The sequence below is a fragment of the Montipora foliosa genome, chromosome 5, assembly GCF_036669935.1.
Source record: "Montipora foliosa isolate CH-2021 chromosome 5, ASM3666993v2, whole genome shotgun sequence".
Taxonomy (NCBI): Eukaryota; Metazoa; Cnidaria; class Anthozoa; order Scleractinia; family Acroporidae; genus Montipora; species Montipora foliosa.
This window is the reverse complement of record NC_090873.1, coordinates 30,176,919-30,202,343: the sequence shown is the minus strand read 5'-3', so window position 1 is coordinate 30,202,343 and position 25,425 is coordinate 30,176,919. Positions and strand designations below refer to the sequence as shown.

The window sequence follows — 25,425 nt, the reverse complement described above, 5'->3', positions numbered from 1 at the left end:
TGCAGTGTTCATCAAAATCAATGTTTCAATGGCAAGGCTTACTGAGACAGGTCCCACCAAGCAATGCTGGAGAAGCGCCAGACCTTCCGGCAGTGAGCTTGTTTTCTGTGTGCGTTGCATGTCTCCCTTAGCCTGTGGTTAAAACAAAAACCTGGCTGCCAGGCAACAGTGACGTAACCCTGACATGGGTTTAGGGGTTAGGATGCCTCCAGTTTCAGCAAGTCTCCAGATATGTCAGCTGCAGTTTAGTGACCACTGTTGGAGTAGAAAGAATGAGACTGTTTCCCAACTTCTTCTTTGGGAAGCAAAACATGGCAAATGCTAAAGGGGGCGCCCAGGGTCTTACATCCCTCATGGCCAACAGATGGGAATGGGACAGAATCGTTGTTTAAAATCAGTGCGGGAATGCCCGAAATTGATAGACATGTGCAGTGCAATTATGTAATTGAGACCAGAAGACTTAAATAAAGCAGACAAAACATGTACCATTATAGATATTGCAGCTATACCGGGTGATCACAGGGTTAATGAAAAAGAATAGGAGAAGATGAAAAAGTACCACGACCTCAACAGGGAGATTGCCAAAATGTGGGATTGAAATATGTTAAAATTGGGCCTATTGTGATCAGGGCATTTGGAAGTGTAACAAAGAACCTGGGGAAATGACTACATTTGTAGACAGAGCTTGGAACAGCTAGAATCTTAAGAAAAGTACTTGGATGTTGAGTATTAGGAGAAAAACCCTAGTGGACCTTTGTCCATGTGTTATGACTCGCTCACCTATGTGTAAATGAATGTGTTTTAATTAGTTTATTGAGCACATGCACTCTTCTAATTGGGGAGAAAGCAGAACAATTTTTTTTTGTGGGTGGACACTATTGTATGTTTAAATCGCCTGAATTGCTAATTAGGACTGAAAATGAGTATTTACCATTAAATTTTAATAATCAGAGGAAAGTAGCCAGGAGTCACTGAGACAAACCAAAGATGGAGGCTGGATTTGTGGAGAAGACATTGACATTTCAGTTGACGAGGGCCACAGGCAAGTTGGAGAGATTGAAGAGGAAGAAGTGCCACTGGATATACAGATTGGCAAAGGTGAGCAGTGGTTTTTCTTTGCTAATAGCAATGATCTTAAAATTGTAAATTCTGTAAAGGCCTTTAAATCGAAACTGACCAAACAATTACTTTTAACTTAATTTTATCAATTTAGGAAAACACATAATTTAGATTTGTATCAGTTAATTGCTTATTTATTCTTATTTATATATCAATTATTGTTCTTTGTATTTTTTATTTAACTTGTAACTGAAAAACCCTCTTTAGGGAGTTGCAATAAAGTATGTATGTATGTATGTAATGTCTGTCACTAATTGATTCTATCACTGAGTGATTTTAGGAAGTTTACTTTTGTGTTGAGAATATTAAATAAAATTAATGTTACTTGTGTGTGATTTGAGGTTGTTTTTCAAAATCTATCTATCAGTTGAGGTTTGTAATGAGAATTCAGTAATCTGTCCATTAATAACAGTTGTTTATTTAATTAATTAATTTTTGCCTTTATTTCACAGCCTTACAAAAGGCAGGAAAACATATGGAAGATAGTGTTGTGGCTGCTTACCTTTCATTACTCCTTGGCTGTATTTTACAAGAAAATAAGGTGATTAATTTAAGAATAAAACAAATCATTTTTAGTGCCTATGCACACATAAGTGCATTTTTAATTAAAAATTACATTGTATGCTAGAATTTTGGAGAGCTCATCTCTGGCCAGGCAATGATAGTATCATTGGGCAGGGTTGTTATGTCATTGGCTTTAACCCATGGACTCCAAGAGTGAGACTTGATAGATATTAAGCACTTAATGACTGGCCCCAAGGGAAACAGTGAGTTTTGTTTCCCTGAGACCCTCAATGTTCCCCGAGGCGAAGCCGAGGGAAACATTGAGGTCGAGGGGAAACAAAACTCACTGTTTCCCTAGGGGCCAGTCATTAAGTGTTTTGTTATACCTTCCAACTCAAAATAGAACAATACACAGATAAAAATTATTTGCTTGACGTCCGCTGGCGTACAGATTTGCCGCCGTTTCAAAGGTGCACGACCTGATCACGTGTGAGTCGAAAGTTCAAGTTGTTGTTGCCCTAGGGCGTCATGAAGTTTTGTTCGCCCTAGGGCGTCATGAAGTTTTGACCAATGACACGTGACACGTTCTCCTCCAATCAGAAAACGTATTTGAGTTGGGAGGTATAACAATAATATTTATTTAGTCTTTCTAATGGCAGACAATTTTACTTGTCAATGGGAGGCAGTTCTGGAGTCAATGTGTTAACCCATTGGCACTTCAAATGCCCTGGGATGCACCCAGTGGTGTTCAACGGAGTAAAATCTGTTAAGTGTCTTTGCCAGGGGACAATGGGTTGATTGAGGAGACATTGCTTAACCCAGCGACTCCTCAAACGCCCTAGAATTCCCCCAGTTGACCAGTAAAATCATCTGGCGTTGGACAAGCATTCTGCCATCAACTGAAGACTTTTACCTAATTTGACAAAATAAAATTAATATATTTTTTCAGGCAAATCAAAGCTTTGTGCGCACTTTGCTGCCGGATGGAGATTTTTCTTTACTGGTTAATGTCTTAAGAAAATTTCTTCGCTTCATAAAACTCACGGTGAGTGTACTTTAACTAGAGGTATGGATAGTATTATTCTGGACACAATTTTTTTCCACAAGAGATGTGCACTTGTAAGAGCTGGGTTGTCTGCAAATGACATCGTAATTTTGAAAAAAAATATTTACAGTGAGGACACTCGAACCATGAACACTTGATATTTGTTTGTACATTTTTTTGGTGACTATAGAGAATGTGTGCTCGTCCTTTTGACAAGAGTATTTAATGTTTCACACTTACAAAATGCTATACATGTAACACTATACATGTACATCATAAGGAGAGCCTTTATTTCTTAGTCGTTGAAAAAAAAAAGTCAAGTGTTCACGGTTCAACTGTCCTTACTGTAAGATCCTAAAATACAAATGCATTTTTTTACCATATTATTAGTGTCAATTTGTGTGCTAGTTGTTATGGAATGCACAATTTTTTTTTTTTTTTGCTTTTTAAATATCCAACACAACTGTGAATCTCTGTTCACTCTTTTCTTTTAATTGGTTTTAGAGTGGTACAAGTGGGCATGCTATTGAAAAAATTGTAAAAGTATTGGAGGATTGTCGAAAAACCAACCAGTGAATGCAGTTGCATGTTGAAGAGAGTAATAAAATGATGTTCTTTTAATTTATTTAATGTACGTTTAGGTGTATGTATTAGACACATTACCAGCGAGAGATCTGCTGGTTATTAATATTTAGGGCTGTCTTTTGAGAGATTTAACATTGGGTTTTTTTTTGCAAATGGCAAATGCGAGAATGAAATTTTCATTTTGCCAGAAATCAATTTGAAAGAAACTTTGTTTGATTATAGTTCATTAATTTTTTGGCTGTGATCTTCAGATATTGTGTAGCTTCTAAAAAAGAGCAAAAGTTGGAATAAGAGAAATTTCAAGCTTTTTAACAAGCGGCAGCTGGCTGTTTGGCATGTTGGAAAAAAACAGCTACTTTGAAGTGTTACTCATAAAGAAGGAGTTATGAAACACTGTTTAGACAGGGAAAATACCCTGCTTCTGGTCCTAGGTTTCAGCCCTGTGTATTTTGATGTTGAGTCACATGGATCTCTCAACAATATAGCATTCATTTGAGTGTGTGATATAAAGTAGTATGTTATTAATATTATAAATAAATAGCATTCTGTATCAAAATTACAGAACAGTCAATCTGTAATCAAGTGGTCATAATAATTTAAGGTTTGAACTGTAGGATTTACAGGGACTGTGACATGTGACCTTAATACCGCATTATTAATTTTATGCTTGGTGTCATTCTTGTGGAGTTAAGAAAGATTTGTGAACCGATGTTTCAGCCATTAGCCCTCTGTCAATTTATACTTCATCAAATGGCTCTGACAAGGGCCAATACTCAAATTGTCAAGTCTTTATTACTGGCCAGGATTAATTTACCTATATTGAGTCGTTTGATAAAACCATTTTCCATGTTTCATTCCCAACTGATGCAGCACCAGAGTTTTTTTAGAAACAACCCCTTTTGCCATTTTTATAAATTGTTATTATACATTGGTGTCACCAGCTCGATTTTGATTGTCTAGCTTGCTCTGTTTCTCTTACGTCATACCTACAAACAATTAATTTTATATATTATGTAGAATTGACATGATACCTACAGACAATAGTTTTATGCATGTGACGTCACCTACTAACCAGCAAAGAAGAAGAAAGAAGACTCTGCCAACCACAGAAACATTGAATTTCTTTGATTTGCCGTTCATCTAAAGAAATGGAAGCCTTTGGCTTCGGCAGATAACACAAATTTTGGCCTTGATAATTAAATGTATCGCTATCATGCGAAAACCGAATCCAATAATTGCGCACCGGTGGCTCAGTTGGTTGAGTGTCGGACTGTCACGCGGGAGGTGGCAGGTTCGACCCCCAGCCAGATCAACACTCAGGATCTTAAAATAACTTTGGTGCTGCCTTCGTAATTTCATCTGCAAATGGTTTAGACTGTAAAGTCTTCTCGGATAAGGGCTATAAACCGTAGGTCCCCTCTCACAAAATATCTTCTATGTTCATAAGTTCCCTGTTTTACGAGACATCTGGTTTGTCTCTTCTACTGGGCAAACCTGCCCAGAGGGAAGGAGCACGAACAGGACTCGAGGTCCTATGCGAGGTGCTCCACCCTACCCTATCCAGACCAGAAAGACCAGACCACAACACCGGGAACTACATGCCCTACTCTTTGCGACAAGTGTGCGGGTTCTTTTACGTCCCACAGGATTATGAACATTGAAGGGTTGTGAGACAGGACCTCCGGCTTATCGTCCTTATCCGAGAAGACTAGAGAGTCTAACCATTTGCAGATGTAATTACAAAGGCAGCACTTTTTCCTCAGTTATTAAAAGACCCTGAGTGTTGGTCCGGCCGGAATTGAACTCACAACCTCCCGCGTGACAGCCCGGTGCTCAACCAACTGAGCCACCAGTGCGCGGTGCTCTGTGGGACGTTAAAGAACCCAAACACTATTCGAGAAGAGTCGGGGATAAAGTCCCCGGTGTTGTGGCTGTCCTGTTCTCTCCAGCAGAAGTGGCCGGCTTGGCGGTGATGTCTCTAAAAAGGCTTGCGGTGTATGAGGCCACCTAAGCAGAAGCAACCACAAGTCAAAAAGGGACTTTGCCAAGTGCTGGAACATGTGGAATCATGTAGATATGTAGAGTAATGGAAACTTGTTTTTGACTGGTTAACCCATTGATTCCTCAGGTGCCTTAGGACACCCTCAGTTGATGAGTAAAATCGTCTGGGGTTAGGAGTCAATGGGTTAATTATTATTTTCAAGACATATGTGAGAAAATTAATAAACAGTCCTACACTGTAGCTGTGATGGTGATTGGGGTAAAATTAGAAGCGTGGATGTAGATTACCTTGCTTTGGAAAAAAACCTCATTTTTGTTTTGCTTTCTCTTCTTTAGACTCCCAGGGGTTCCCCATTGACGAGTAAAATCGTCTGGCGTTAGACAGAGCAAAATACTAAGTCTGGCCGGTTTCGGTCGGTTTGGATGTCAATGGGTTAATGTGTAATAGGGTTGTGCTTTATATTAAGCATTACAACCGCACAATTTTCATGATAAAAGCAGCAAGATGTGTATCAATTCAAGGTCACCGAGAGCCTTGTTGAGGCCCTCCCATTATATTTGGGGAACAAGGGAGCATGGCTAATTTGAACCGGGGAACAAGGGAACAAAGACGAAATATCTTGAGTAACAAGGGAACATAAACCCTTTTAGGGACCAAAAAGCTGAGGACAAGTTTGGAAGTAATTTCATGAACAAGCACAAGCAAATGTTTAAAGGGAACGAGGACCTCCCGTTGGGGGTTGGGGGCTCCTTGTTGCCAGTCACTGTTATTCAAATGGTGGATAGCACTACCCTCTGGATGTATCAATGCATAGTGGTATGGAAAGCCACAACTTTCTCATGTAATCTTGTCTTGATGTTTTGGAGTTTTGTCTTAGTGTACTGTGGCAACATTATTATGTGGTATGGTTTTGCAATTATGTGGTTTTGTCATTATGTCCTGAGGTTTGCTGGTTATAATGTGTTGTGTTTCCATGATCATGATGTGACGAGGTTTGCTGGTTATGTGTTGTGTTTCCATCATGATGTGTTGAAGTCTTCTTTTGATGTGCTGTCTTTAAAATCACAAAGGGAAAAATTCAACATCATAAAAGAACCTCACCCTATAAAATGTACATGTGATGAAACGTCACTGAGAAGACATAAACACAACACGTAATCATCAAACCTCTTCACATTATGATGGAAACACAACACGTAATCATCAAGCCTCGTCACACAGTGACAAAACCTTACCACATAATGACAAAACCTCACCACGTAATGACACAACCTCACCTCACAATGACAACACCACACCACACGACAAACCTTCAAGACCAAAAGAATAAAGATTACATAAGAAAGTTATGGCTTTCCACAATATAAATAAATAAATAAATAAAAATAATAGTCCATAAACTGCCCAGGTTCTTCAAAGCATGATTTTGTTAACCATGCTTTGAACAACTGGCCCCAGATAGTGACATAAGAATAAATGTAAGCAAATGGAGTCATTAACTACTCTGGGTATTATACGGTTTTGTTGCAGCACGCTTTCCAAGTTATCCGCTGGAGGTGTGCATAAAAGCCTCCCAGGCACCCAGGGTAGTCATCAACTGGATAGTCAGTGATGTCCAGGCTCCAGTTGTTCAAATGACGGATAGCGCTATCCGCCAGATAAATCACTAACCACTGGATAACTCAATCAGTTTTGCTAGTGTTTATCCGCTGGATAGTGATTTATCCCGGCGTTTCTAAAACGAGGGTAACGGTAACACCAAGGGTGAGGGTAAGAGTAAGGATACGAATACAGAAAGTATCCTAAAAATGCATAGAAGCTAACCTTAAGCTTTTGTTTAGGCCTAATTAGGCCTAAGGTTAGCTTTTATGCATGTTTAGGATACTTTTTGTATTCGTATCCTTACCCTTACCCTCACCCTTGGTCTTACCCTTACCCTTGTTTTAGAAACGAAAACTTGTTTTAGATTTACCCGGTGGATAGCGCTATCCATCGTTTGAACAACTAGGGCCAGTAGATATCATATGTTAAACAACCCTTTCAAATGGCCACAATGCAACTTCAAAGAGACCTACATGTATTCAAGAGCTGGAGAAAATTTGTACATGTCTGGTAATTTGCAACACAAGCAATTATGTAGTGAATAATAAATTGGAAACAGAAAAATCCCATGCAGTTACATAATGCAAAAGCCATTCAAATTTGGAGAAATGAAATCACAACATGCCAACACATTTTCTAGGGATGACTTTCAAGGACTGAAAGTTATGTGACTTTGTATCCTGGATGTAAACTATAAACACATGCAGCACAGACAAAGGCTTTTAATAAACCATCTTTATCAATAATTTTATTCCTCACAAAGAAGTTCAAGAATTTTTTTCTTAATAACTCAGCTTTCATTGATGATAATAAGAATACCGGTAATAGGAAATGATAATTTTTTTTTATATTGCCTTAATTGTTCTCCACTCAGTCCAATAGTCTGTGCTCATTTACGAGGCCCTTGAATAAAAGCGAGACTGGAGTTGACCTTGCTTTGATACAAACCTCATTGCTTTTCTCATGTAAATCATGTTGTTGTTATGCCAACGAGTATCTATTTACATAAAATTATTAAGAAAAGCATTGAGGTTTGTATCAAAGCAAGGTCAACTCCAGCCTGGCTTTTATTCAAAGACTTGGTAACGGGTCTCTTGAAAACGAAGACCCTAGGACCCTGAAAACGAAGAATGTTACCCAAAACCCCCAATTTGGCTAACCCTAGGCCTATTTTCATTTGACAAGAAATGAAGATGTCCGGCCACACATGGAGTGTGGTTACTCAGTTAAATATGGCAGATTACCCAGCTTTCACTTTGAAACAAGTTGTAGCAAACGAAGGACTTGAAGTTCGCTTTAGGTGACTGGTACATTTTCTCTAACAAGAAAATTAGGAGGTCTTTGATTCGTTTTTGGGTCTTAGGGTCTCCATTTTCAAGACACCCCTTTGTAACTGAGCACAAAACTGTAAAATGGTCTGTTACCAATATTATTATCAATCATCACTTTGACAAAAATTGCTGAAGAATGTGATTTTCCAAACTTTCAATACTTTGGACCCAAAAAAGGAGCCAATAAGTACCAACAGCTACTTCACTCAGAGACATCGGCCATTTTTTCCCTAAATTGAAGTAATTTGAGACAGAGTCTCTCAAACCTGAGATTAAAAATTCATTTTGACAATGACAACAGTTGTTTACTCTACTCAGACCAGCCACCAACTTCACATTTTATCGAAACCCCTGCTATTTACGGAGGTGCGATGGCCTCATGGTTAGAGTGCTTGACTCCGGATCGAGTGGTCCGGGTTCGGGTCCTGGCCGGGGACTTTGTGTTGTGTTATTGGGCAAGGCACTTTACTCTCACGGTGCTGCTCTCCACCCAGGTGGATAAATGGGTACCGGCGAAAATGCTGGTGGTAACCCTGCGTTGGACTAGCATCCCATCCAGGGGGGAGTAGAAATACTCCTAGTCGCTTCTTGCTACCGAAACTAGAGATAAGTGCTGGCCTGATGGGCCTCTCTAGGCTCGTAACAGAGACTTTACCTTTTTTACCTGCTATTTAAGTGTGACTAATACATGAATGATGACACCTGATTATTAACAGACTGCCTTAATAAGCAAAGACATCACTTGTGCAGTGTATTTTATGTTTTGGTATATTTCTCAGCCATTGTCTTCCTGGAAATACATGAAGTGACCACATTAGAGGTTGTGTGGATGACAGGAGCTCCAAAATTTTGCCATTTAAACTTCCCCAGCAATTCATACCAATTTGATTCCTGGATAGTTGCCATAAAATTTACAGTCGAAACAACTTGGAAAGTGATGTAATTAATGCAAAGTTATATTTTTCAGATGAAGTTCTTAGCCGTTGTTGCTTCCATTCTTAAGCTTGCTTAGTTCTCTGGAATGTTGTGTGCAACTGCTCATTTCTTGATCTGGGGAATGAGGGAGTTGTTGAGATTTTAAGTGGTCTCTTTAAAATAACAGGGACCCTTCTCAATGTCATCTTTGTGCTCAAATTTATTTTTTTCATGTTGAATATGATGACTTTGTGAAGACTCTTGACATTCGCACGGTAATTTTGTCATTTTGCCCACACGGCAAATTCATACACAGAAGGAGGACTCCATTGTAAATTCACAGTCTCTGCAGTTAAAGCAATGCAAAGACATTAACAGAGCCAATGGCAGATGTGTTCTCAGCTTTTTTTGCATTGGATATGAAATACTGATACTGTTGCTTTCAACTTTGTTTACTTTCATAGTCATTCAATCCCACTTATTTCATGTAAGTTAAACTAATGTCCAAAAATGGAGGTAATTGGAATGCATGCGCAATACATTTGAGATCTAATACAAAGTGTCCCTTTAAGTCTAAGCATCAAAATGCAAAACTTTTGGTATTGAGAAAAGAGGGCCTCAGTGGATCAACATTTACATTGCCCATTACATTGCAAAATTTACATTACACTGGGACAAACTCAGACCGGTATGAAATTCTTGCAGCTGTTTACATGCACGCAGGATGAAATAATATCCTGGTCTGAAATTTGTTGTCATTTACATGAGACTTGTACGAGAATTTCGTGTCTCAATCCACCAACCAAGATGAAGTTAGACAAGTCTGAATTCTTCTTTAGGCCGGTCTCATGTAAACGCACAGTCTCATGTAAATACCCCACCCACACACCCACCCCCCCCCCCCCTAAAGAAAACGGCAGACCACTGTGCGACAAGCATGTGAATACACAGGGAGCACTGATGGCGCAGTGGTGAGATCATTTGCTTCCCCCCAAATGTGGCCAGGGGTTCAATTCCCAGACCTGGTGTCACGTGTGGGTTGAGTTTGTTGGTTCTCTACATGTAGTCTACTCTGAAAGGCTTTTCTTCAGGTACTCTAGTGTTCCCCTCTCCTCAAAAACCAACCTATACTTTGATATGAGTTGACTTGTTTTGATTTCTGTCCAGTGTTGCCAAAAGGCCATTTCCAAGTTCACGTCCGCCTCCTCTGGTGGGCCTATTGGCGCCCGAGCACAAAATATAGTTTACACTGTCTTAAATAAAGTTCATTGATCATCATCATCATCAACGACTTTTGGAGTATGTGAATTGTTTTGTCGGCTTAACAACCGAAATTTGTTGTGGCAGGTGAATACAGCCTTAATTAATTAAAGAGCACCTAAACTCAAATACGTTTTGCTCCCAATATAAAATCTCCCAGTCCAAAGCAAACATATGTCACCATTGTCACCCAGAATTTCACCTTTTCTGTGCCATGCAAGCCACGTAAACTTGGCAGAACTAGCAGTAACTTGGACCCACGACCATGATGTGAGGGGCATGGGTCTATTCTCGATTTTGCGTCACAAACTGCTTTGCAATGCAAAATTTACTTATGCCTCTTACATCACAGTCATACGCCCGAATCACAGCTAGTTTCGATAACACATCCTGTCCAGCAGGTAAAGAGCTGGATTTTGAGGTAAGAATTGTCAAACATGTTTGCTTTCGGTAAGGAGATCAAAAATTGTAGTCTAAAAATATTTGAGTTTAGGTGAACTTTGAAGCAAATTTCATAACATCATTGTACGTTTATAAATTGCAATTAAAAGTGATTGGCGATTTATTAGTTATTCCTGTAAATTGATACGTAAGCACATTATCACACTTGAAACCTCAGCTTGTCCCACAATTAAAAGTATTTGGCGATTGGATAGGTAGTAACCCTAATAATAATTCTCTAGTTTGAAATCGATTGATATCACAGCACCTTCTCTGAATTTGTCCCACTGTTCAAAGTACAATTTGCTGACGGATAGTAATCCATTTCGTGTCGCGTGCACTGCAGCTTTGGTTTGTTCAGAGTTAATAACTGTTAACTCTGCCGGTTGGTCTCATGTCCGTCGGCTTGGCTGTAAAAAATACCACACAATACAACCCAACACAAATGCTCTAAAACCAAACAAGACCAACGCCAGTATCAACGCCACAGACACGATGGGTTCAACAACGTTCTGTCCCAAATTCCAGCGAGGAAACCCGGCAGCCAGTAAGCGATCGTTTATCTGGTTAAATATGGATCCACCTTGTTGTTCTTGAGGATTTTGCCATCGTGTTTCGTAGTAACCCCCCGTCTGCTGCGATTGTCCTTGTGGACGTTCTTGTCTCCTTTCACGACTTCGAAACTCTTGGGCTCGAGGATCATTATCTTGTACGATTTCCCCATCAATTATCGTAACCATTTCTTGTTGGTTATTAATCGGGAAAGATCAATTTATGAGAGACGCAAGGATTCAAAAGGGTGAATTCAGGGAGGAAGGTTGGAACTACCGTTGCATGATGTATTTCGTGTAACCGTCGCGAGGTGTCGATCGTTTTTTACCTCGGGCCTCGGGCCCCATTTAGAAAGTCTCGGAGTTTTTCGGGCCTTTATCGCGTGTCACAAGTCTCTCGGAAATATTTTAACTCACAAAACTTCACAATCATTTTGCTTTTTGCTATTTTGAAAGGGTAAACCCAGTATGATCCCTTGAAAACATGTTAAAAACCAGCCATTGTGTTTTTTTTTTTTGTTTTGTTTTGTTTTTTTATTTTTTTAATCGGGACTTTTCAAGAAACGAGCCCCAGACTCGGGCCACTCAATCGATCATCTTACGGCAAAAGTAAACATAGTTGTTCAAATAAACTTTAAGCAGCACTGTCATGAGCTGCGCATGCTCGAGTTTGTTTGCTCTCGAGCCCACGGAAAATTCTAGCCGCAATCATGGATTCACGCGTGAGTCACGTATATTCGCCGGAGTTTCTTTTTTGTCCACCACGGCCCTCCCCAGTGGACACCATTTTGAATTTGTCGATTCAACTTGAAAAAAGTTATCCTAACACTTTTCAAGTTTCCACAAGACGCTAGCGCATGCGCTTCTCGAGACAGATTCCCTTTAATCTTCCTCGACTTTGCAGTGGGTAATCGGTCATTCTTGGTACATGGTGTAAACAAAATCATTCAGTTTGAACGAAGCTAAGTGCAATCTTCTTATCAGTGTTGATAAGCTATTGTAGAAGTGAAACTTATGGTGCGATGGTTTAGGAAACAGGAACATCGTAGAGATCTACATGTACATCAAAATGAAACAATTGCAACTTGACAGTTTCCACAAATGCTTTTCTCATCATACTGCAATTGTGAAAAATGAGCCTTTTTCAGGCGTTGACTTGCAACTAGAGACTTTTCGCGCAATTTATTCAGAATGAGATACACTCTTTTTTTCCAAAGAACGTCTAAGAGGCTTAACGTTCTTATTTATTGGCGATTTGAGCCTGAAAACGTTCTTGAGATGTTCTTGTGTGGTATACTAAGTTAGACAACAAAATGAGTTGTATCATACAATATAGAATGCAAAATAGTCGGTCTTCACGACGCCATTTCTCACGCACTTCGCGTCTTTCCCCAGTCTCACTCTTCGTTTTAACTTGACGAGACCCACTCATCCAACGCAAAAACACGGCTGTTTTGCGGTCTACATCCAATAAGAAAAACACATTGATAATGTTGAGAAAACGTCCCTGTGGTCGTGCTAGACTACAGTTTTACATTATTTTCTACCTTTATTTGTAACTGTTTGTTGTTTATCGTTTATTACATCACACCAGAGTCGTTTATTACATCACACCAGAAGCTCATGACCCTGAAGCGTTTAACTCTGGTTCAGAGCCGGAGTTTTTTTAAGTTTATAAACTTCCTTATTTGGATGTAACGTAGCTCGCGCATTTTGCCGCGAGTTCAGCTTCGATCTTATTTTTGTCCATATTTGGGCATAAAAATGGTGTCCTAGAATCTCAAGCTTAGTTCCAAGGATAAGAGTTGCAAGTTACACGCTTCAAAGTCACGTGATTCTGATCATACAGATACATACATGTACATGTCAGAGAAAAGCCAAAGCCAGGGGCTTAAATGGAGGCTTATTTTTACTGCTCACAAAAAAAGCAAATAAGCAAAATAAAGACGTTCTTAACTGACTCTCCGCCTGAGTAGGTTCTTATTAAGTATAGGAGTGTGAAGCAAGACAAGCAAACAAATACTTCCCTAAAGAACGCATTTGAGGACGCCTAAAATGAAGCCGCTCGTGGCGACGGTCTTGTACATAAGGGTTGCTTCTGCAGGCACCGGGGCAAAGATTTCGTAAAACAAAAGAAAGAAACAGCAGAAAACAAAAAAACTCCAAATAAAGACTAATCCCATGTGACCAAAAATACAATGCTATCCGGTACCTGCAGAAAGACCCTACATAAGGGTCTCCAGTCTTAAAAGTCATAGAAGTGTCAATAATGCCATGCAATGGCTAAAACAAAAACTTATAGTTCATCATTTTTGATAAATCTGTTTCCTTCTGAATGTTTTCCAAAATAAATATATTTGCAGCGTCCAAATGTGCCCTTGTGGTTCCCTGGTGATATAGAATCACTGGGAAGTGGGGTATATGCTGGTTTCTCCTCTAAGCTTTCTTGCATCTGAGATGTCTATTAATTTAAACAAAAAATACAAATTAATCCTTGCTTCGTAGAAGTTGCCCGAATAATTGCCCATTGTTTAACAATATAAAGGTAAAGTCACTGCTTAAGAGCCTAGAAGGCTCATCAGGCCGGCGCTTATCTCCGGTTTAACAATATAGGCAAACGCCAAATCGTTGCAAGAATAGCTGATGTCACCGTTGCAGAAAGTAGAATCGAGTTCACCTTCTCAAAAGACTTTTTGGCCAGTTACGCAGTACGACCTGCCTGGTGGTCTCCTGTTGTCTTCTTGCTACAACTTAGGTGATATATGTAATTACTGCAACAGGGCAACAAAATTGTTGATTGATGGATCGATCGATCGATCGATCGATCAACAAGATGTCAATGTCACGGCAGTGAATATGTACAAGTACAAGGAAGGGTTACGTTAAATAGTTAAGTCTGTTGAAATGTAAGTGCTACATGGCCAACGTTTGTAAAAACGTAACCCTTCCTTGTAACTTGTACATATTCATTGCTGAGACATTGGCATCTTAAATTCCCACGACCTGCTCCCATCTGACCCTGTAGTTCACTCGGTAGAGCAGCGTCTATCTAACCCCTGACCCTAACCCTAACCCTAACCCTAACCCTAACCCTTAATTTCACTTTACAGTGTCCCCAATTAGTGCTCCAGCGCTAAATCTACTAGACACTTAAATAAAGTTCCTTTCCTTTCCTTTCCTTTCCTTTCCTATGATCCTCGCAGTTATGAACGCAATTTTAGCAATTGCGTAGAGAAGCCTGAAAAACTCAGCACTTCAACGGGGTTTGAACCCGTGACCTCGCCTGATTTAATCATCACGGGAACATATGAACCGACAAATGACCATCTCCCAACATCAGTGGCTTCATAGCTCAGTTGGTTGGAGCGTCGCACCGGTATCGCGAGGTCACGGGTTCAAACCCAGTTGCTAGAATTACGTTCATAACTTCGAGGATCATAGCTTCACTTGATTTAAATCAAACGAGTTGGCCATTCGCCACTATAATGAGGTGCTAACGCTCACGACGTCAGCTTTCAAATATCCCAACGCAGGAAAATTAATAGGCCATTTCCGAGTTTATGTTTGCCTCGTCTTCAAAGCGAGTCTAAATGCGAAGTTTTTGTGATGATAATTAGTTCTACTTTACATATGAATGATGAAAACTAATTTACATATGAGAACTTTGCACTTGGACTCGCTTTGAAGAGGAGGCAGACATGAACTCGGAAATGGCCTATTTATCATCTCCTTCGAGACCACTAAAATTTACGCTTTCACGCTAGTAAGATCAGTCGATGGGTCCACATGAACTCTGGCAAGCCTCTGAAAATTATTTTCCCTGCACTCACCACATCTTCGCTTGAAGGAGCTATAATTTTCATGTGGGCACCAACTCTCTTAGCTTCCTCCTTCTCCGTTGTTTTAACGCGCCGTGAATCGAGGAATTTTAGAGCAGGAAGCCGGTAAAGGACATAATACCTATCACACACAAGTCAGAAAATATGAACATTTTTTATCTAATGGGATCGTTAATGAGAAAGGAAAATCTCTAATATGCCCAGTTTCCTTCTCAGAACTTCTCGTGCACCGCAGATAAGTTTAAAATTTGAAGAATTTAAAAAACAATTCAAAATCGTGGGTGAAGTGTTTAATGGGTACTTCATTTCACCTAAGCTCCTTAGATCTACTGGATAATCTCAGACTTCTAAAATGGAAAACCCTCGATACCTGGCGTTCCCACATACGGGCAACCTTAACGTATAAATCCTTTAGTTAATCAATAAGAAAGAAATCGTGCAATTCCTATATTCAAGTCTCAAGATAATATGGTAAAGCAAGTTGCAGAAGATAACCAAAAATCTAGAAGTCTTTCTCGCTTACACGTTTCATTTACTTCATTTAATTGATAATTTTAAATACACTATGATATAAAATGAAATGAACTATTAAGGGCTCAATGATTGATTGATTGATTGATTGATTGATTGATTGATTGATTGATTGACTGGCTGACTGGCTGACTGACTGACTGACTGACTGACTTACTGACTTAACTACTGACTTACTTACTGACTTACTTACTGACTTACTGACTTACTTACTGACATACTGACTTACTTACTTACTTACTGACTGACTGACTGACTTACTTACTGACTGACTTACTTACTGACTTACTGACTTACTGACTGACTTACTGACTTACTGACTTACTGACTTACTGACTGACTTACTTACTTACTGACTGACTTACTTACTGACTTACTGACTTACTGACTGACTTACTGAATGACTTACTGACTGACTTACTTACTGACTTACTGACTTACTGACTTACTTACTGACTGACTTACTTACTGACTGACTTACTGACTTACTTACTTACTGACTTACTGACTTACTGACTTACTTACTGACTTACTGACTGACTGGTCGGATGGTTGATTCAGGTGTTCTACCCATATGGCAGACTCGGTGATTTACTAAAGGTTGACTTGAAACCCAATCAACGCCAGGGGATCAAATAAAAGGAGTTTTTTTTTTTTATAAATCCCCTCGGAGTAGAGTAGCAAACCAACAAATCGTCAACCCTTGTACATGTATGATAAAGTGCGAAAATAGATCCGGCACCACGGTGGTGTATTAATGCCCCAACCGTGCAATGGAGAACAAGCTACAGTGTCTGTAAGCTAAATCTGCACACTATCTGAGGGACTCCTTTAAAAGACTCAACAATAGTAGCATAAACCATAAGACTATATAAAACTATAGTGTAGTTTTGAGCCTAACAGTGATTCAATGAATGCGCTCTGCCAATCTCCTCTGCAAGGTTAATAACCGCAAAACCCGTTTACTTGTTCAGACCAGTGCAAACTTGCCTCTCTGCCTTCACGCCATAGCGTGCGAGTTGCTTATGAGGTGCCTTCGTATTTTAATTAGCATTTATAAAATAATTAGAATAGTACGTGCACTCTCATTGGTCAATAGCTGTGTTTAGATGAGAGTATGGAAACACGGCTGTGACATCACATGAATTTCGATTGGTTACGTAGTCAGACGCGCGTTTTGATTGGCTGGTAGGAAAAACAGATGTATGAGCGTGTATCAAGAAAATCTGTTTCAATCAAGACGTAAAAAAAAAAAAAACCAGCATTTACCTTCATTTGTCGAATTAGAAGGGGGAAGTTGGGAGAATTCTCGACAGTTATGCAAACCCTCGACTGCGTCTCAGTGGGGTTTGCATAACTGTCTCGAATTCTCCCAACTCCCCCTCGTGTTTAGATGAAGCTATGGAAACACGGAAAACGTCCTCTATTGCTTAATTATCCACTACCGAATAGTTACCGAAGTAACTATCCAAGGGTAATTTGTAAAGCTAGAAATCCACTAAAATCCACATAACAATGGCATCCTAAAATTCCTAACATGCTTATAATGGAAAACGATTGTTTAAAGAGACCTTTTTTATCAGCCAGAAAAAAATCTACCTGTTTGAATTTCCTAGCTGAAAATCAAAGTGCCCGAATGTTTTACAGAACAAAACCTTCCTGTTAGAAAATGATAGCCGAAAGTACACTTCTACGAATAATCCAGCGGACTCTTTGCTTTCTGAAAATACTACCTGACATCTTTGAATGCCAAAAAGTTGCAAATTTTTCTCTGTGGCTGCGAGTGGGGTTAAAGAGACAGTTCATGGTATCTATCATAAAGTGTGCGCATTTTGCGAATAAAAAAATGGCAAAACCCTTTAAAAAGTTTATCTTTTGAAGACAAAATGTGCGAACTTTCATTTTCATTTTCTGGCGCATAATAAAACCGTATCCTTGCAGTTTTGTAATTTTTCCCTTACTTTTTTTCTCACACAGTCGTTACATGAAAATAACCCTCTTAAAAGGCGAAACGTCGGCAAACTTAAGAGACTTGTTTATCTATATCTATTTCTTGGAAAGAGAAACCAACAATCTAGTAGACAAATCATATCATTCTTGGTTTACTCTTACTATTACAATTAAATCTCTGAAATTTTAAATCTCTGAAATTTTATATTTCTTCAACAATAATTATAGTATCATTTCATTGTGAGAAACTTTCGAGTGTAACTGTACCTAAGTCGTACAATTAGGAAAACCAAGGCAACAGGATGAAACGTGAAATAGGTTTTTTGTGCACCTTAAATCCATGTTATAATAATTGCTTAAAGGAGTGGACCAACATGTTGCTAAAATTTGAGCCACAATTGAAAGAAAATCTAATAAACATTTGCAAAATTGGCACTCGGAATAATCATTCATACACAGCCCAGCAATATTGACTTAAAACATCACTACCTAAAATCAATGTTGGAGATACCTGAGAAATGAGCATAAATGTGAAAAGCAAAACCTCACCTGTATCTTTGATAGTCCTCTTCATCTCTGTGCGAAAATGAGAGTTCATTGGGACAAGCTTGATTGCTAAGCAAACTTAAATAATTCAAAGAAGGAAAATTGCTGGCAATTTTTTCCAACAACACATCAAGGTTAGCTATGTATTCCCGTTAAGGATGTAATGACAATAATATCCTCCATTTTTAAGCCTGTGGGGTTCCCCATTGACAAGTAAAATCGTTTGGCATTAGACAGAGTAAAATCTCTAAGTCTCAGTGGCCCTTACAGGAGTGAAATGGTTAAGCAAATATGTTACTGTACAGGGGCCAAAGATGGGGGTTAAACTTGACAAAACTCTCAACTGGCCCAACATTCCCAAAACAACTGGCCACAGCTTTGATTTTGAAAACGGGTCAATTCTTCACATCTGTCCCCAATGGAACCAGTGGTTGTTTTTGGAAGCGTGGTATTCTAATAAGGATGAGAACTCAATCCACAACCGTGGTGAGTTTCCACGTGTGTACCTCAATCTCAAGAATTTTTAGAACATTTTTTGGCACACGCGTTATGCATATTTGTCACATACTTGCCTATTTTACCATCGTTAGTCATATTTGCATACGTAACTGATGAAGGTCACTGAAGTGATCGAAACGTTTTACCTTTTAAAAACTTTTTTAATCAGTGTCAACGCTGCAATTTCATTTTGTATCATGCCTGATTACAACCACGGTATCTCTAAACCTCTGTTTCAAGCTGAATTTTAATATATCGAAAAAGGACAGTCTACTGTATGGAGAAATTATATAATGAAATAAATGAAAAAATTGCATAAACTTGCTCATGTATTTCATGGTTGTGTAGCTTTAAGAACTTTCAAACAAAAATCGTGTCCATAAAAATTATCACGAAATGCAGTCATATGCATATGATTCCTACCACCAATTCTTCAACCACAAGATATTCTCTATGATTCTCAAGATATCTTTCCAAGGGTACCTGATGTCATGGCTCTTACAGATACATGGGAACCATTTGAGTCTCTGTCCATGAAATTGCATTCTTCATCCTGTAAATTAATATATCTAATGGATATTGGTTGAGACCTGAAATCTCATGGCTCCGGTTTCAAAGCTTGAATGAAGCAAAAAAGATTAAATAATTGTTTATTATCAAAAGGATATTCTATTCTTGTTTAATGTCAGAGTGTGCAGATGCGGTAGAAATGGAATTTCCAAGTCATCTCCCAGCTGATTGTTATCAAGTATAAGTTCTTCCAGATTCTCAAACATATTGAGGCCATTGAGCGTTCTGGGACATTAAAAGAGGTTATGTTTAAATTAAAGATCAATGTTTTTTCATACAAGGCCAAAGCCCAAGTCGTAATGTTTGTAAGTATAGTGATAACTCTATTATAAAATCAGTTAGTCCTCATAAAGAGAAACCTGCATTTACTTTCTCAGTACAGATATTGTGGAATAAAAGAAAGAAATTCACTCCAAAATCAACACACTATCAAAGTGTATCACACTCTGTGTCGTTTCCTACAAACTAAAAAATCTCATCTCATTTATGATTACCAGTATATTCGTGAAAGGTCAAAAAAAGTAGTTTAAAAAATGAAGGAGTCTCCATTGGTCTACCAGTACACATTTGCATATAGTAAACACTTAATGACTGGTCCCTCTGGAAACTGTTAATTTCGTTTCCCGAGAATCCCAATGTTTCCCTGAGGCGCAGCCGAGGGAAACATTGAGATTTGAGGGAAACAAAATTAACTGTTTCCAGAGGGACCAGTCATCAAGTGATTTGCCATATAGCGAGCAATGGTGGTTGTAGGTCAACATTCGCGGGTAACGGTACACTGTTACCCTCTGACATCATAGATTTTGCAATGCTGCCCATTCAAAGACTTTTGGCGGGAAACAGTTTTATTGTTAGATGTCATGTGACCTCGAACCAACCAATGAGAGCATGAGCTGTTGGGGGAAAAAATTCAGCTATAATTATAACAATGTAATATACAGTACAATGTGACTCTATAAATACTACATTTATAACAATACAACAAAGGTAATATACAGGTACCTGGCTCATATAGCAAGTGGCCAATCAGAAGGCTGGATTTGGTACAATATGACACAAATGGATCAATCAGAGTGTGAAGTGTGTCTCATTAAGCTTCCATCATTGTGTTTTGCCAGGAAAGAGAAGGGAATTGGACTAATCAGAGGACAATACATGACCACAACTGCACTGGAAATGATGTTCTAGGTCACACCAAGTGTCATGCAAATTCCCTCCGCTTTCCCTCTAAAACAAAATGGCAGATGCTTAATGAGATGATTCCCCCACTAATTGGTCCATTTGTGTCATGTGGTATCAAATCTGGCCTTCTGAATTGCTGCTTGCTATGCAAGTCAGGTATATTACCCAGTACTCTTGGCAATAATAATATCTTCTGCATACTTAAATAGATGTTGTTCAAACTTGGTACAACTTATGTACATCAGATATGGCACAAAGTGAGCCCCATAAAGATGTTGCCACGGCAACACTCTCGTTTCCAGTCCCTCTCGGCAGTGAACCAAATATCTCGGATTTTGAACACACTAGAAGCTCCAAGAAGCTTACACTGGGTTGCCTGTGGTATGCATTACACAAAAAAAGAAGGCACTGAATTGGGTGGTATTGAACTGCAGCGTTCCAGTTAATTTTTTCAAGTGGGGTATCATTAAGACCATTTGAGAGGTCACCCAAATGTCGCGCCAGCAGAGGCCCTTTGGCTCACCAAAGGTCCTGAGAAACGTATCTATTTTGACTTCAGGGTGAACTATTTACACAATCGAGAGGTTGAGTGGCTATGTAATAGGCCATTTCTGAGTTCAAGTCTGCCTACTCTTCAAAGCGAGTCTAAGTGCGAAGTTTTTGTGATGGTAATTAGTTCTACTTTACATATGAATGAAAACTAATTTTCATAAGAAAAACTTCGCACTTAGACTTGTTTTGAAAAGGCGGAAATGGCCTATTGAAAATCTAAACACCTATGACTTGCGAATTATCACAAATCACAATGCTGACAAGCACAAAAGCAGAAGAAATGGTTAAGTAAATATGAAGTTTGTCACTATCTGAATGTTTTTGGGTTAGAGTAAAGGGATATATTGTCATGCAAATTCTGCAATTTCATGACACTCAAAATTCGCATGTAAACAATCTTCGTAGTAGCAAGTCGTAGCAATAAATTGGATTAACCAGGAAGTTAAAGAAATATTGTTGGCTTCCCACATAAATTTCATCTTACACTACAATGACGAAATCATTTGTCAGAGAAATAAAATTCCTGTCTCCTCGTGTATCACATTTCAACGCACGTATGCAAACTTTTTAACTCATTTTCACCGTGATTCCCGCGAAATTTTTCTTTTTTCAAATACATTGTATTAGCAAAAATATTATTTCTCATCAAGCCTTGCATCTTTTATGTTCAAATAACCAATAAAAATAAAGATTTTTTAACAATCTATCCGTAGATATTTTTTCATAATTTAATAATATTACGTCAAAATTTGCACAACAATCAAATCACAAAAATAGCAACGCACGCAACAAATATAGTCGCATTTACCTCTTCGTCTAATTCTAATGCTTAATACAGGAATTTTTAGTTATTGTGAAAATCTTTGTACATTCGTTAGCAATCATCCTTTCAAATTTCAGAGAAATCAACCGGTCCGCAAATATTTTACGAGTTTTTTTCAATGGGATGTCAAAAGGCCAAGTGGATGTTATGCATAATAGTAGAAGTTCGGGCGATCAAGCGTTATAAATATTTTTTCGCAAAATGTTCCAGAATCGTCAAGTATCACCACAGAAGACAAGAACATCATTTTAAAAGCTTATTCTATGCAAAAAGTAGGTTAGGTCTGGAGGTAATTTTAAGAGTGGAAATCAAGTTTACACCGCATGGTATATTTCTATTTAATTAAGTTAACACAACAGAAAGACGCTTACCTTATTTTGACACGAAAATGCTTTACTGTTGCCATAAAAACTATCCAGTTAAGCTTGCATATTACACAACATGATGAATTCATAAAGGCCACCTTTTCCAGTGAAATATTTTTTGAAACAAACAACATATTTGCTATACCCTTCCTTACACCCATAAGTTACTAGAGAATTTTCCATTTGATTGCAGTGATGTACAAAACACCACACTTGTACAATATTAGAACTACAGCTCACCTTGATTACGGCTCGACGGGCGACAGATTGTTGTCGAAGTCCATTACTCATCCCTTTTAGATTCCAGATTTGTTTTTTCACCGCCTGTCTTGTTCAGTATCCAACTGACTTGCCATTATTGAGCTCCATAAGGGTATATTTTGTTTAAAGATCCACTAAAACACCATTCGCATTACATGACTTTCAATGCCATTGCCGGTTAAGTTAATCATTCCTCTGTGTCCACCAGAGAAATCTACACATTTCCCACTACCCTCTCGATCCTAAGAAAATACGCGCAGAAGGCTCTATGCCCAAAGACACCACTTAGCAGGGGAGTGACAGGCAAGACTTTTACCGACACGAAAAAAAAAAACGAAAAATAATAAATTAATAAAACCAACAAATGAAACGCAGATTCTGACTGGGTTTGCCATACTGGTAACCCAGTAATAAGTACAGGCAGATGGTCGGATTTGAAACTTGTGAGCTGCTTTACATCTCTCTATAAGCTTGCTGAGAGTGAACGAGTCTTATTACGACAATAAACTAAAAAACCAATTCTGAGTTAAATAGACCTGCAGCAAAATGGTTGCCATGGCAACAGTATCGAGGGTATCACTTTGTGCCTTACTTTATATAAATTACTGCTGCCAAGTTTGAACACAAAAATAAATAAATAAATAGATGATAAATAAAATAAAATAACAAATAAATAAAAAAAGTTTGAACAACACCCATCCAATATTTTCAGAGATATTCTCAATTTTGTGATTTTTAACAACAGTAATGTGTACAGTTTGTGACGTCATTATTTTTTGAACAAAAACTTGAATATCTCTGGAATGAGAGAAGAAATTCCAAATTCATCATTTTGAAAGCTCTTTAATTACTTCATATGCACTTTAAAATATCAATCCCTTGTTCTCACCTTAGCTGATTGTAGCTCAGATCCAAAATCTTGACCACCTTACCATATTTTCGGCCAATAATTCCTGGTATACTCTCTGCCTCTTGACCCACATACGATAACTATGGAGAACAACAGTTTGTGACATCTTACTCATTGAAAGAAATAGGTAAATATTATCACATCTATTAAATAATGATGATAATGATAAAGACCTTCATTTAAGTGACTAGTTTTCTAGCACTAATTGGGAACACTGTAAATTGAAATTAACTCAAATCAAACCTTGGTAAAAACCAGAGTACCAAGAGAAAAACGTCTCAGAGCAGAGAAGAGAACCAACAAACTCAATCCACATAAGACGCCAAGTCTGAGAATTGAACCTGGGCAAAATTGGTGGGAAGCGAGTGCTCACACCACTGTATCAGCCCTGCTCCCCAAAATGCACTGATCAGTGAAAAAAAAAAACAACGGTAATTCTGCCATAATCCAACCAAGAAAAAACAAAACACAATACAGGGCCACACAGGGTCAGCACATGCAAATTAGTTAAAAGCTCTTGTACAATGAGACACACAACAATGGGAGCTTTTGTTATTCAATGATATGGAAATAAGTGGCCCTGCATTCTGTAGTTAAGCCATTTTAGAAGCTTCTGATGCAGATATAGGCACATCTAAAGGCAGGACTTTCATTTAAATATAATTTAGAACACTGCCGCATTACAGGAGGAAAAACGAAATAACTGCGAAATACCCTGCCGCTTTGACCGCATTACTGGAAAACGTACTTGAACTAGAATTAAATTTGTAACTGCCTACCGCGCCGCCGGTTACGCAGAAAATTGTTCGAGTGGCAGGGCAGGTATTCGGAAGTTAAGCCAGAGTAAATTATTCGTAAGGTTCTTCTGATGCATCATGCATCAAATGGAAACCGGTCGTTTCACCTGCAAGTCGTTTCGCCTACTGGTCGATTCGCTCACATTGAAGTTGATTCCCCTACACACTTAAAGTGGATTCGCCTACACTAGTAAAGTCAATTCGCCTACATATTGTTTTGCAAACTTATTGATAAAAGCTCACGTGTAACACAAAACATTCATGTTCAGCTCTTGAGTGGACAGTGATAGGGTCTTGGACAAAAGCCACTGACAGTAAGCAGTTGCACAGCTATCAAAATCTTAAGTGACTACACTTCACTTAACCAAACACACTGCAATTACTGGTTACATTTACTCGGATAAACACAGCAAGCGCTAATTACAAACGCTTGCGCGGCACTTACCGAAGGAGGTGAGTTTTTTTTTTCATTTCAATAGAGCGTCTACATGATGGCCATCAGGAGCAATGTAATACATTGTAAATATAGAATTTTATCGTATTGTATTCTATTAGGATTAATATTTTTAGAGGAATTTTTGGTTATTGATTTGCCTCGCTGGCAAACACTTGTATCAGTTATTTATTTATTTATTTCTCAGTGTGTAGGCGAATCGACTTTACTTATGTAGGCAAATCGACTTTACGTGTGTAGGCAAATCGACTTCAGTGTAGGCGAATCGACTTGTAGGCGAAACGACTTGCAGGCGAAACGACCGACATTCTATCAAATCAGAGGAACAAGCCATATATATAACATGGGCACAAAATGACCAAGAGAGGCCACGTTGAAATCAAGGCAAACACTTCCTTGCATGAAATCAAACAGGGTTGCACAGTTCGTCTGCAAGATCATATGATGCTTATAGTGCGAATATTTTCAGTAATACGAAGCCAAGGCTGGCATGTGTTTGCTTGCCAAATATTTCATCAGAGGTTGAAATTAGAGTAAAAAAGACAAACTTAAAACATCCACTGTTACCTGACAGCCATTTAGTACCACAGAACGCTCGAGGTTTTCCATGACAGTGAACTGTAGATGACTGTCACAACAGAAAACCCTCATGAACTTGTTGATGAAGTCGCCATTTTCACCGAACTCTCGAACCCTGTCGAACCCTGGCACTTCCGGAGTTGAAACACAGTCATCCGCTGGTCATGTGGAACGACGATATGTTATGTCGTGACGTCACTATGCTACACAATT

At 38.7% G+C, this 25,425-nt stretch overlaps 2 protein-coding genes across 2 annotated transcripts in view; one reads left to right on the top strand and one right to left on the bottom strand.

Annotated features, from left to right (window-relative positions):
• LOC138003920 (wings apart-like protein homolog) overlaps nucleotides 1-5,495 on the top strand; it is a 31,289-nt gene extending 25,794 nt beyond the window's left edge. The window contains exons 16-19 of the mRNA XM_068850237.1: nucleotides 952-1,098; nucleotides 1,572-1,660; nucleotides 2,573-2,668; nucleotides 3,173-5,495. Of these exons, the coding sequence (XP_068706338.1) occupies nucleotides 952-1,098; nucleotides 1,572-1,660; nucleotides 2,573-2,668; nucleotides 3,173-3,244 (404 nt within the window). The 3' untranslated portion in view covers nucleotides 3,245-5,495. The remainder of the gene's footprint in view (nucleotides 1-951; nucleotides 1,099-1,571; nucleotides 1,661-2,572; nucleotides 2,669-3,172) is intronic.
• A 6,981-nt stretch (nucleotides 5,496-12,476) lies between these two features.
• On the bottom strand, nucleotides 12,477-25,360 carry LOC138003918 (leucine-rich melanocyte differentiation-associated protein-like). The gene is made up of 6 exons (XM_068850234.1): nucleotides 25,201-25,360; nucleotides 23,362-23,462; nucleotides 19,388-19,514; nucleotides 18,225-18,364; nucleotides 15,186-15,315; nucleotides 12,477-13,816 (listed from the first exon to the last, which is right to left on the bottom strand). The coding sequence occupies exons 1-6, from the start codon at nucleotides 25,282-25,284 to the stop codon at nucleotides 13,652-13,654; spliced, it is 747 nt and encodes a 248-aa protein (XP_068706335.1). The 5' UTR covers nucleotides 25,285-25,360; the 3' UTR covers nucleotides 12,477-13,651.
• Nucleotides 25,361-25,425: the final 65 nt, after the last annotated feature.

Excerpts from the sequence above, each read along its gene's own strand:
- LOC138003918 (XM_068850234.1), bottom strand. The coding sequence starts at position 25,284 with ATGAGGGTTTTCTGTTGTGACAGTCATCTACAGTTCACTGTCATGGAA. Across the intron at positions 19,515-23,361 it reads CTGAGCTACAATCAGCTAAG|AACGCTCAATGGCCTCAATA; the intron begins GTGAGAACAAGG and ends TTAATGTCCCAG. Across the intron at positions 13,817-15,185 it reads CTCCTTCAAGCGAAGATGTG|ACATCTCAGATGCAAGAAAG; the intron begins GTGAGTGCAGGG and ends TTAAATTAATAG.